The following is a 12,788-nucleotide window of genomic DNA, read 5'->3' as shown; positions in this document are numbered from 1 at the left end:
TACAGGTACATTGGCCAGAAGAGACAGGCCAAAATGGGCGTACCTACTCTGGTAAATTTAAAAGGAGAAATGGCTTCAACAGATGAAGAGAAAGCTGAGGTGCTGAATGAGTTCTTCACCTTCTAGTCTTTTTCACGTCCCTAAGTCTTGCACCCCCATAGCTCTATGTGGGGACCAAGGAGGTAAATCCCTCCCCACTTGTAAGGGTAGAGCAAGTCCAAGAGTGCCTCCTTAGAATGAATGAGTACAAGTCTATGGGGCCAGATGGCGTGCATCCCAGGGTCCTGAAGGACCTGGCTGAGGAGGTTGCTGAGCCGCTCTCCATCATATTTGAGAAGTCGTGGCTGTCAGGTGAGGTCCCGGATGATTGGAGGAAGGGTCACGTCACTCCCATTTACAAGAAGGGGAGCAGGGAGGACCCGGGGAACTACAGGCCGGTGAGTCTCACCTCCGTGCCTGGGAAGATTATGGAACAAATCCTACTGGACAACATGCTTGATCACATAAAGAACGAGCATGTGATCCGAGACAGCCAGCATGGCTTCACCAGGGGAAGGTCATGCTTAACTAATCTTGTGGCCTTCTATGATGGAGTGACGGCCTTGGTGGATGGAGGGAAGGCGACCGATGTCATTTACCTGGACCTGAGCAAGGCCTTTGACATGGTCCCCCATCACATCCTCATCTCCAAATTGGAGGGAAGTGGATTTGATGGGTGGACAACTAGATGGATAAGCAATTGGTTGAAAGGCCACAGACAGAGGGTGGTGGTCAATGGCTCCATGTCCAGGTGGAGGCCGGTAACGAGCGGTGTCCCTCAAGGGTCTGTCTTGGGACCGGTGCTCTTTAACTTCTTTATTAATGACATCGATGAGGGAATGGAGTGCACCCTCAGCAAGTTTGCTGATGACACCAAGCTGAGTGTTGCAGTTGATACGGTGGAGGGAACGGATGCCATTCAGAGGGACCTTGACAGGCTGGAAAGCTGGGCTCGGGTGAACCTAATGAGGTTCAACACGGCAAAGTGCAAGGTTTTGCACTTGGGCCGGAAGAACCCCAGGCACCTGTACAGGCTGGCAGGAGTTGTCCTTGAGAGCAGCTCGGCTGAAAAAGACCTAGGGGTCCTGATAGATGAGAAACTTAACGTGAGCCAGCAGTGCGCTCTGGCAGCCCGGAAAGCAAATGGGATCCTGGGCTCCATCAGGAGAGGGGTGGTCAGCAGGGATAGGGAGGTGATTGTCCCTCTCTACTCTGCTCTTGTGAGGCCCCATCAGGAGTACTGTGTCCAGGTATGGAGCCCTCAGTACAAAAAAGATATGGAGATTTGGAAAGGGTCCAGAGGAGGGCCACAAAGATGATCAGGGGGCTGGAGCACCTCCCCTATGAGGACAGGCTGAGGGAGTTGGGTTTGTTCAGCCTGGAGAAGAGAAGGTTGCAGGGTGACCTCATTGCAGCCTTTCAGTACCTGAAGGGAACTTATTCCCAGGAGGGGAGTAAACTCTTCGAAAGGGCTGATAATAGCAGGACTAGGGGAAATGGTTTTAAGTTAAAAGAGGGAAGATTTAGGTTGGATGTTAGGGGGAAGTTCTTTACTAGGAGAGTGGTTAGACCCTGGAACAGGCTGCCCAGGGAGGTTGTGGATGCCCCGTCCTTGGAGGTGTTCAAGACCAGGTTGGACGGGGCCCTGGGCAACCTGATCTAGTAAAGGTGTATGTTTGGTGGCCCTGCTAGGCAGGGGGGTTGGAACTACATGATCCTCGAGGTCCCTTCCAACCTGGGTCATTCTGGGATTCTGTGTGATTCCGTGGTTGCCTCATCTCTAGAGGCATTCAAGCCCAAGTTGGATGGGATCCTGACCAATCTGGTCTAGTGGCTGGCAACCCTGTCCATAGTAACAGGGGTTGGAACTAAATGGTCTTTATGGTCTCCTCCAGCCTAAACCATTCTATGGTTCAACGATCCTGTTGTGTGTCACAACAGTAAAGGGCTGAAAAGGAAAACTGAAAACAATGCCCAGTTCCCCTCTACAATTTTGTTCACAAGGCAGCTCTTTTCTCTTGATGTCAGAAAGACTGAAATATCATCTTAATATGTCAGTGTGCCAAAAGTCTTTTTTGAACAGTGAGGAAAGGTAAACAGGATTCATCGTCTTTGAAGAATATCCTTACGGGGCTCTTCCAGCTCAGAATGTTCTGGGCTTCTATAATTCTATGAAGAGTATGCCGTGCAGCAAACCAAAATAGCAGAAAGAATTATTCTGAAAAGTTAAATTTCTTGCCATTTACATCAAAGCCATAAATGGGACTTTTTCCCACCAATGAGATCATGGAAAGTATTTATGGGGCTGAAAAGTACTGCTTTAGATACACCAGAAAAACGTATTTTCTACAGAGCCCTTTTTCCTGCAGCTTTCCTGTTGTTGTTGAAGCAATACATGCCTCCTTCAGTTGACTGCCTGAAACAGCATCTTGTATAGCAACTAGAGAGGCAGCAATTATGACAGCAACAAAATGACGAAGGTAACAAGTTTTTAAGCAAAAAGAGTAGGTTGGACTTTATAGGAGTCTGCAAAAATGTGACATCTGAAAGAAGCTTTATTAAAATTGCTTGAGGCGCTGTGTTATTTGATGGTAGGGGATTGTATCTCTGGTCAGAATTTCATTCTGTCCTGTTTTCCTGAACCTTCAAAAGACATCCCTCAAGGAGCATTTTCAGAAACAGCAGCTGTTGGGTTAGAGTCACGAACAGCCACAAAGTGATTTGCCTTCAAATGGATGGCGTTGCACGTGAGCAAATCCCTGCAACATGTGATGCTGGTATGAGCGCGCTGTTTCACACTACATGGTTCTTTAATCCATGTGATTATATCTTTGCAAGACCAAGTGTTTGCTGTGTCTGTTCAAGGGTTGTTGTTATGTTATCCAATGATGCTTTATAGTTAGCAGCTCTTGGTCTGCCTTGCAGTGAATACTGAATGTATACATATAGTTGCAAATTCATTGGCTTGTAAAAGAAAAACCCATATTCAAAGCAATACAATTCTGACAGTATATTTTTTGTTTGTTTTCTAATTTTTTATTTTATTTTTTTGCTTGGCAATCTTTCATTTTTCTCTGTAGGGGAAAATAGGGGACTCTGAGTTATATTACAGTTTGTCAACTAATCTTTGTGCCACTTCCATTTTTTAATTATATATCTGCCAGTATTAATATATGAGACAAAGTCCTGAAACCACTGAAAATATAGGTTAACCTCTACGTCTTAGACAGGTGCAGCAGATCTCTCCTTTGTAACCTGTTTTATCTACTACCTCCACAACAATAAATTTTTTCTTTCACTTCCACAAATCATTTTTTTTCCTGTTATTTTGACAGGATTACGTCATGTTCTAGAATTGCTGAAAAAATGTAAATATGATGTCTCTTTCTTTACGCCCTCCCAACTTAATGTATCTGTAACTTGAACAACAAATTCTTCTGTGTGTCTTCATTCAAAGAGTGTTGTCTGGGAAAGGCTGAGTGAAGGACGGTATTAATATTTTGTGCCTTCTGTTAGTTAAAAATACGCAGTCCTTTTTGTCTGCAATCTAGCTACGGGTTAACAATTTATTAACTTGCAACCAAAAGCTGATTAGGCAGATACAAACCCAAAACACAAACAGGATAGCATTGATTAACAGCAAAATATAGACGGGGAGTTGCACTGACTACTATTTCTTGTTATTATTTGTAATGGGGATTACAGTGCATTACTTGCTTTTGACCTACTTCCCACTTTCTCTGATATAAACACGTTATACTCTCTGATAGCAATCACTGATGGTTCAGATTTTACAGGCCCCTTTCCGGGAAATAAAACAAAACAGAAAAGCCAGATAAGCATGGTGGTAGAAATACCTCTTTCCCTACCTCACAGACAAAGGAACAATCAGCATTATGTAAAGTTCCATTTGAAAGAATAAATCCTAATCCTAATTAAATCCTAATTCAAGTGGGTTTTTATGCACTTAGAAATTAGGTCTGAAAGGTTCTTTGACAGGTCTTCAAGTCCCAAACCTGTGAAACTAAAGTGTTTGCTTAGCACAACAATCCAGTGAAATCCCGGTCTCATTCTGATGACAATAAGAAGAACCATATTGCATTCTGAAGAGGACAAAACATGCTTGCTCCGTCTTTGGTTCTTGCGCACAGGGACCCTAACACCAATTCAGTTCATAGGAGAAGTTTCCTCAAGTGACTCTTCTCCCTGTGCCTTCCTTCATCTTCCACTATTTTGTTGTTGCGTTGCTGTTAGTAGTAGCAGTAGAAACAGTAGTGTTGTTGTTATTGCAAGAGTCAAATGTCATCAAAGAAAGTCTGCAGAATCATTTCTAATCCGGTTTTGAAATGCAAACTCAGAAGCAAAGATCTTGAAGTCTGGGTTCCTGGGTCTCCAAGACGTAGGTGAAGAAAATATGTTTTTTTGTCTTTTTCCACGTGACACTTACTTATGCTCAGGCACACAGCACTATAAGCAAGCAGGAGCTTTGCTGCCCAACATTTCAGCTTTGCAAAAGCTAGGAAAACCATAACTTTTCTGCTTGCTTAAACAGTTTCAAGAACTCGTACGGCGAGTTCCAATTAAGTCATGGAAATTGTGATAGGTTCTGAGTCTGCGTGCATGTGTGCTGCTCTCTAACAGTCACGGGCAGACGTCTTCTCCAGGTCTTCCTTTTAAAGGCTTTCAGGTGTGCTTTGCACCTTAATCAGTCACTAACTACAGACCCAGTTCTAACCAGCTTGTTTCCTGTACTGTGTTTCAAGATGTCCGTGCTCCTAGGCTCCTTCCGTTGTTCAGGGGGTCTGTCTTGCATGACAGGAATACTTGTCCTTGCAACGTTACTGTAAAAGTGTCCTAGTAACGTTACTGTACAAGAACTATCCTTCAGGTGCTTAGGCAGGACAAGTGTCTAAATATCGAGGTCCTCCTCTGTGTTGATGATGCCGCATTCTGCCTTAGCTGTGTCAGCTTCTGGATTGTCTCAGATGCCATAGAGCGGACTGTCGGATGGGTGTCATTTTCCAAAGGCTGAAGGGCTGCAACAGAAGGAAACAGAGCAGAGATTGAACTCCCCAGTCTGCAGAGAGCCACCAGCTTCCCCTCAGGACCATGCCAGCCCCACTCGTTGCTTTTCCTGGCCAGGAGGAATGTGAGTCTGAGGGGTCAGCTGGAAGACACTGCTCAGGATTGCCAGGAATGCTCCTCTGCCCTGCAGCATTTCCGTGCAGCAGGGCAAAGCACAGCTGCATGCTGACCAGGCTCTGCCCCCAGCCCCAACACAGACAGCACTGCCCTCACTCACCACTGCAGAGTTTATCCAGCATCTCCTCACTCTGTTCCCCGGAGTACTTCTCAGTCAGCCCTAGGGAAAGAGCTCCGTCAGACACCCACGCCCCAACACGCTGCTAGCTAGGAGCGCAGAGCCTGGCCCCGCCAGCCCAGCTGCTTCCCCTTCTGTGCTGCAGGCAGGGGCAGTGCCCAAAGGGAACCTGAGCAAGGCACCCACTGGGGCTAGCAGCATGGGCAGGGTGTACCTGGGGGTTCAGGGCTGTGCCTTCCTGCCAGGGCAGGGCCCAAAGAGGGACGCAGGGGTTGGGCTCACCAATGAATCTGACAGCCGCATGTCTCAAGGAGGCCTGAGAATCCTGCAGGTATGGCAGGCTCTGCTGCAGGATGCCTTCCACTATCTTTCTTTTCTGCTCCAGCTGAAGAAGAGCACAAGAGCATGGGGCTTGCAGAGTGTCCACAGCTGCTGGTGCAACCCCTCCTCCAGCATCCACTTTCCCTCAGCAAAAAGGTGAGGGCTGTGTGATTGTGCTCACCAAACACTTTGTGATTCCCGCTGGGTTCTTCAGCCAGGCATGCAGCTTGAGCTCATCCCACTTCAGGAACCTTCCACAAGATGCAAGGGCATCCGCAGATGCCTACAGAAAAACAGATGCAGGGACATGGCACCACACACACAGACACACATCCCAGTGTCTGAATGCTTGCTCAACTTGCTCTCAATTGCAGATCACAGCTGAGCTGTCAGCGCACCACTGCCTGCACACTGGTCAGGTCTGAAATTCGTACCTGTGCTACACTCGGGGTCTCGTCACTCATCTGAAAGAGCAGAGGGAGCAGGCCCCTGCGCACAGTCTTCTTCATGCTTCTCTTCTTAAGCCACACCACAGTATCCATCACATCCTTGAAGAGGCGGATGGAACCTTCTCGCACTTCACATGATGCCTGAGGGAGAACAGGAGGACCTCAGACCTCAGCAACACACTCTCACTGCCCATGGTGAGCATGAGTGTAGGCATGGCTGATGTGAAAGGAGGTGCTCTGGAGTCACATTCTGCACAAAAGTGCATTGCAGTCATGCAAAGCAGTGCAAAAGGTTTCCAGCATGGGGTGTCTGTGCCTCAGAGTGCTCCCCCAGCCAGTCCAGCAGGTCAAAGCGGAGCTGCCCTGGCACCTTGGGAGTGTTGGACAAGGAGGAGACAGAGCTGGCCTTTGGCAGAACCTTTGGGGCACATGCCGCCTGCTCAGCCTCCACATCCCTGCTGTGATCCCTGGAGAGAATGCTTGGCACTGGTAGAAAAGGGAGCGATGGAGGTTCTGAAAGTAACCGTTGGCAGAATGTGTTTTGCTGAGGTGCCAGGCTGAGACCCAGCACAGGGGCCTGACATCACCAAGAACAGCCAAGCTGCACTGCCAGGGACACAGCCTGCTGGGCTGCAGAGCCCACAAGGCATCTCATTCCTGAGAGCCCAGAGAAGGAAAGAAAGGAGAAGGCACTCCTGTCAAGCACCCATCCGCAGAGCTCAGCCTCCCACAACAGACTTACATGATTAAAAAGAGGCAGGATATTCTCAGCCAGCTCCAGAGTAAACTGACTGGCGCGCCTCCTCCCAAGACTGTGCATTGCATTTCTGAAGATATTCAGCACTTTCACAGTAATGGGTGTGCTGGCAAACCGCAGGGTCTCCATGACTTCTGGAAGCAGGGTCCGAATTTCCATTGCCTGTACAAAACACACAATTTCCTTTCCATCAGGAGGTCAGTGGCCACCCTGGCCTAAAAGCTCTGATTACAGAGCAGCAGCCACACGCCTCGCTTGCCCACAGCTGCCACAGGAATGGAAGCTGTAGATTCCAGGCAGGTGGTGGCCAACAGTGCCAAGTATGGGGAAGGCAGGAAAAGGAGGACGGGTGAACAAGGACTCTGTGCCCCCTTTTCCAACAGACCCCCAGGTAACCCATCTGAAAAGCTTCTGGAAATCTCAGCCACCAGGCCCCACCACAACCATCACCCCAACTCCCGAGTGCCAGGCAAGGCCAAGGCACAGCGTTGCCCACCGCCCCAGTGCCAGGCTGCCAACAGGAGGGCTTTGTTTGACAAGGTCCTGCTCACCGTCTCAGGTCTATCAGACAGCATTATGAGGCCTCTGTGCACCAGCCAGAGTATTGCCGGGCTTTCAACTTTCAGAAGCCTCTGGAGCAGTTCTGGCTTACACAGCTCCTGCAGGTTCTCTTCAGTGGGAGGCATCACCTGAAATGAACACAGCAGTGAGAGGCAGGCAGAGGCAGCAGGACATCCTGCACCCTGCAGCTCCTGGCTGCTCTGGATCTCAGGGCAGGGCACTGGGGAGACATAGCCTGGCCTGAGGTAGCAGTGCCTTTGGAGGGCCCCACCATCCCTCTGCGCCCAGGCCAGGCACTATGCAGGATGGCTTTCTGGCCTGCTCCTCCTGCCCTCTGAGCTTCTGAATCCTCTGTGGAGTGCTTGACCAGCAGGAGCTGGCACAAAAGAGACACCAGCCATGGCTGGCCACGGGCAATAAAGCCTGCTTCGCCTGCATGGAGGCTCTCCCAGGCCCCAGCCATGGCTCTGACTCTGCAACAGCCCTGCCTCAGGTTTCTGGTCTGGGGAGCAAGGCAGGGGGAGGCAGGGAGCTGGGGAGAGAGTGCCCTGAAGGAGAGCACGGTGCCTTGTCCAGTAACTCACAGTCAAGCGAAGGAGGCCCAGCTCCGCTGTGGTGATGTTAAATCTCTCACACAGCTGTTGGTCCTGGAGAACGTTGCTCAGTTCGTCCAAGATCTCCTCAGACTTTTCCAGCAGGGGAAGCACACTCTTTAGTATGTCCAGGGTAGTGCTATAAACAGAGAGCAATGCTGTGTCAGCAGGGCTGCCTTAGCCACAGCACCATGGCTCAGGCAGGAGCCTGATGGGGGGCTCTGGGCTGCCATGGTTGGTAGTGGCTGCTGCAGCCCTGAGCGGCCCACCAGCTCTGGAAAGCACAGTGGGATGGAGGGCCTGCTCCTCGGGATGTCCTGCAGCTTTCCTTGGCTCTGGCAACCAGACCGATTCTGAGCCCTGCTCTTCACATGGAACAAACGTGTGGGGCTGTTTGGGCTGATACCTGTCAGTCTGTGGGAGGTCGGTCAACACACTCCTCAGCACATCCGCGGGAAACTGGATGGTCAGCACATCCAGCACTGAGTGCAGGATCTGCTGAACTGATGTGCTCTGGATTTTCAGGTTTGTGTGGATGCATCCCAGGATCTCTGGCACCTGTTGTGAGAACACAGGGAGACTGCTGCTGCCACTGGACTGCAGCCATTTGCCTCCCAGGCTGTGTTACTACTGCCCTTCCCACAGCTCTTTGCTGCCTTCAAATGGCTTCAGATTCCCAAGAGCTGTGGCGGGCAGGGTAGGGCATGACAATCCAGCCTCAAACTGCTTACATCCATCAGCCAGATTGCAGGGTCTCTCAAAACTAGTTCCAGCAGAGCGTCAGCCCACTCCTTCTCATCAAAACTGTAGTCCCCAATGATCTTCTCCAGGATCACAAGGACAATGTCTGTCCTCTGAGAAGGGGGAAGGTTTTCTCCAAGTGGCTGCAGTAAGAAGGAAAAAAGGAGGGAAGGTATGTTAAATGGAGTGAGAGAATAGCGTCTGGAGTGGGATGACCACAGGCAAAAGGAAGGATAATGACCCTCCCTTCAGGTCAAAAGCATTCTGAGGGTTCCCGCCTGAGCCCCAGCTTGTCTCACAGATACTCCTGAGCCGTAGAGGCAGCTCTGGGATGCAAAGAATGAGAGTGCCTGGCTGGAATTTTCATGTCTCCTTACCCGCTGCCAGAAACTGCTGGTCATGAGGTCACTAATCTCCAAGATGCGATCTAAAGCCCTCTCACACACAATTTCTGTCTTGGAGACGGTGAAAGGCAGCAGCACCTGTGAGGAGAAGAGCTGCTGGTTAGCCCTGGGCGGATGCCCACTCCAGGAGAAGCAGGTCTGCTGAGCTCCTAGCTGGAATCACAGCATCCATCCAGGCTTCCCCTGAGCTTAAGCCAAGCCCATCATGGGGCTACTGCCGCTGGGGTCCCTTGCCGGCTCCAACTGCTGCCAGTGCCGTTTCCATGGAGCGGGATAAAATTCTACTACAAGGGAGCTCTGGGGGCAGAACTTCACAATAGACAGACCTCAAAGATTCTCTGCAGCAGACTATTGAAACTGCTGGTGGGACAGCTGTCTAGCACAGTCTGCAGCATGTCATCCATAGCATCCAGGGTCTGTAAAGAGAAGAGTGGGTTGTGGAAGCTTTTCAGGGTTCCCTTTCGTACCCAGGAGACTGCTGTGAACCCCTCTGGCTGTCAAGGAAGGATACCCACAGATCTGTGCTCAGGGACACCCTGCAAAGCTGCTGCGCCCAGACCAGGCTACAAGCACAGGGTGTTTGCCAAGCCCAAGGCAAGAGTGAGAGGGGTGAGGGCAAGCAGGGCTTCTCCCTTGTCCCACAAACATCTTTATAGATCTCTGGACACAAGTAATCCAAGCAGCAGCCCAGATGCATGGGGTCAATCAGTAGATTGCCCAGTACATACGTTGTTGTAGAGGCAAATGTTCAGGTCGCTGGTTGGAGGAACGCACAAGATGACACTGCAGCACACGTTGAAGAGATGTAATATCTCTTCCTCCGTAATTGCATTCACTGCACTGCAAATAGAGAGACACAGATGCTAGGAGCAGTGCCTTGTTGCTGAGGTAGGGGTGGATCAGGTCCTCCCCTGGGCGAGGCTCCCTGAGAGGGATGGGGAGACCTGACAGGAGGTGCCTCTTCCCCCCACAGGGCTGCTCTGGGTCAGAGGACAGTCCTGATGCCACCAGCTTTAGGACAAGGGCCAAGATTTAGCGGGGAGCTGTGTCAGGGCCACCAGGATCGTGCCCGGGGGATGTGCTGGCAAAACCAGGGACTGGGCAGGTACCTCAGGGAAGCAATCGCATTCATGCAGTGGAATCTGAGTGCTGTGCTCAGCTGCTCGCTGGGCTCGTCACACAACAGAACCTGCAAAGCACAGTCAAATCAGGATGGCACCTGGCAGCTGCCAACACCCACCAACAGAAAACCTGCCACTGACCGGTAGGGCCTGAGTCTCCCCAGTGGCCCTCGACAAACCCTGGCACACTGGTGCTGCTGTCTGCCTCCACTGCTGAGGTCTCAGCAGCACCTGGAGTCCCATCTGGGGCACCTTGGTGTCTGTGCATGATTTCCCTGCCTCCCTCTCCCCTAGTCCTGTCCTTCTTTCAGTGTGCAGGTACCTGGGAGCCATGTCCCCTCACCTCAATCTCCTGTGACAGATTTTGTTCAGCGCAGAAGATACGCAAGCTCTTTTTCCTGCCTTTCTCTGCAGCGGTGCTGCACAGTGAGCAAATGCAGTTCAGGAACTGCAACTTCTGCAACAGATCCTGGCAAGCACAAAGAGACCGAGGAGTGTGAGTGGGGAGAGCCGTATCGAGAGGGACCAGTTGTTGCGGGGTTTGGAGCAGCGCAGGACAGCTGCAGGACTGCAGCAGCTCTGCCCGGCCAGCAGCCCTCATGCAGCCTGAAGGCAGAGCCAGAGGGATCATCTGGAGATGCAGGAACAGCCAAGATGGAGATGGCTGCTCTTACCTTTTCCTCGCTGACGTCATAGGTTTCGATGACATTTACGGCCACCTCTTCCAGTTCACACAGAGGCAGCAAGCTAGGATCTGACCAAGTAGAGAGAGCAATGCTATAGAGGGGCCAAAGGCAGGCGCGAGCAGAGGAAGGAGCTCTGGCCTCTCCAGCCCTGGGCTCACTCCCCTGGCACAGTCTGCCCGTGCCTGTCAGGACAAGGGGGCCTGGTGTCAATCAGGGGGCACTCACTGGGGACCCTCACTCACCAGCACGGAGTAGGATGACCTCAGTCACTTCGTAGGGCTCCGGTGGAGATTTTCTCTCCTGGGGAGCCCCACTCTCCTCCCAGGCCACCTTGGGGTGTTTAGGAGGTTTCTTCTCCATCCCGTGGGATGTAGGCTAAGGATAGGGATGTGGCAGCTGCGGGGCTGCCAAAGGTAAAGCGAAATGACTTGGGCTGCGCTCGGGGGCTCTTCGCCAGACCCGCACACTCCTGCCCTGTCTCCTCGCTGTCCTGACGGACACTGAGGCCGCCTGCTGTCAGTGCCAGCTATGCCTGGGTGTCATAGAGATGGGTCACAAAGGGCCCCACTGTGACGTGTTGCCCCGCCCGGGTGGGGCTGGTTCCAGAGCCCGGTTAAAATGGCACAGACCAAACTCCTCAGCAGGAGGGATGCGTGTGCCTGCTTACCCAGATAGCTTTGGAAGCGGGCCTGAGAGCAGCTGGACTGCTCAGGCTCCCGTCCTTCTGGATTCGGGTATAAATGATCCAAATGGTTTCTTACAAACTGACAGACATTCACAATTTTCCTTTTTTAGCTTTTCATCCTCCCTTCCAACTTTCCCCTTTTGTTTATTAGCAAGCAATTAAAAACAACAGCACTAATTATACTAATAACATAATCATCATCATTCAAGCAAATCCTTGATTGATAATGCACTAAACATAAGAGTTCCATGTAAAGTTTATAAATTATTCAATGTATATGCACTCATACATGTTAGACAATTCCGTAAGTGGGAAATGGAAATTTATAAGCTAACGTATTATTACTTATTGACAGCTATGATATAGCAAACCACTAAATGGAGAGAGAAGGAAAATGACAGGGGTGAATGTGGTAGGCAGTTCCAGCAGGGCCTCCCCTGCTTCACTCTGTGCACTCTGCCTTTCTCACCCATCACAGATTCTCTCCTGTTTTTATTCTTGCCAGGGACTGCAGGGTTTTTTCCACTTGTACTCCATATCTGCATGGCCAGTGCATGATACAGAGCCCAAGTGGAACAGCTGCTCACAAAACTGAACAAACCACTACATTAGATCTCTTTGAAATATAAACTTAACTACTCACAGAAAGTTATTTACAGCTATAGTCATTTACTCCCATTGTTACTTGCTTTACCCTTAGCCCCCTTTTTTATTTAATTGGTAAGCTGTTTTCTTGTGGATCACTCCTACTATTGTTACAAAAATCATCAGTGGGTAGTACTTCTTGATGCAGTACAGAGTGAGATGCACCTTTATCTACCAGAAAACATACATCTTTACCCTGCTCTGTGCACGTTGCATTCAGTCCACTGGGGGCAAAACTCATCCTGGGACCTTCAAGTCCTGCTCTAGTGCAGCTGCTGTTGTTCTTCCCCATTCTTTCATTACAGTCCCTCTTTCTATATACTTTCCAGGCTCCCTCAATTAATTTGTTCAGGTCCCTTACTTCAGTTCCTTTAATGTGTATATTACTGGGAGAAAATAAAGACCTTCTTGGTCAGAATGCAGATTCTCAAATTGTGGAAGACCCCCTAAGCTAAGCGTGGAACCT

General features: G+C 50.3%; 1 protein-coding gene across 2 annotated transcripts; it reads right to left on the bottom strand.

Annotated features, from left to right (window-relative positions):
- Positions 1-3,036: 3,036 nt before the first annotated feature.
- On the bottom strand, positions 3,037-11,477 carry LOC146753712 (maestro heat-like repeat family member 5). Of its 2 annotated transcripts, XM_085528711.1 has the most exons (17): positions 11,235-11,477; positions 10,981-11,060; positions 10,650-10,775; positions 10,295-10,374; positions 9,914-10,025; positions 9,512-9,601; positions 9,060-9,263; positions 8,772-8,924; positions 8,447-8,598; positions 8,032-8,179; positions 7,438-7,575; positions 6,872-7,048; positions 6,115-6,270; positions 5,862-5,963; positions 5,642-5,744; positions 5,342-5,401; positions 3,037-5,075 (listed from the first exon to the last, which is right to left on the bottom strand). In XM_085528711.1, the coding sequence occupies exons 1-17, from the start codon at positions 11,350-11,352 to the stop codon at positions 4,924-4,926; spliced, it is 2,151 nt and encodes a 716-aa protein (XP_085384837.1). In that variant the 5' UTR covers positions 11,353-11,477; the 3' UTR covers positions 3,037-4,923. The 2 variants fall into 2 exon arrangements, with proteins under 2 accessions (XP_085384837.1, XP_085384836.1); XM_085528710.1 differs by lacking the exons at positions 10,295-10,374; positions 10,650-10,775; positions 10,981-11,060; positions 11,235-11,477 and having other exon boundaries at positions 9,159-9,263; positions 9,914-10,227.
- Positions 11,478-12,788: the final 1,311 nt, after the last annotated feature.

The sequence above is a fragment of the Coturnix japonica genome, chromosome Z (genome assembly GCF_054131305.1).
Source record: "Coturnix japonica strain WE chromosome Z, WE-NBRP24, whole genome shotgun sequence".
Taxonomy (NCBI): domain Eukaryota; kingdom Metazoa; phylum Chordata; class Aves; order Galliformes; family Phasianidae; genus Coturnix; species Coturnix japonica.
The sequence above is the reverse complement of the archived record's forward strand: the minus strand, read 5'-3'. Positions and strand labels throughout refer to the sequence as shown.

Excerpts from the sequence above, each read along its gene's own strand:
- LOC146753712 (XM_085528711.1), bottom strand. The coding sequence starts at position 11,352 with ATGGAGAAGAAACCTCCTAAACACCCCAAGGTGGCCTGGGAGGAGAGT. Across the intron at positions 10,776-10,980 it reads ATGACGTCAGCGAGGAAAAG|GATCTGTTGCAGAAGTTGCA; the intron begins GTAAGAGCAGCC and ends TGTGCTTGCCAG. Across the intron at positions 9,602-9,913 it reads ACATTTGCCTCTACAACAAC|ACCCTGGATGCTATGGATGA; the intron begins GTATGTACTGGG and ends TTCTCTTTACAG.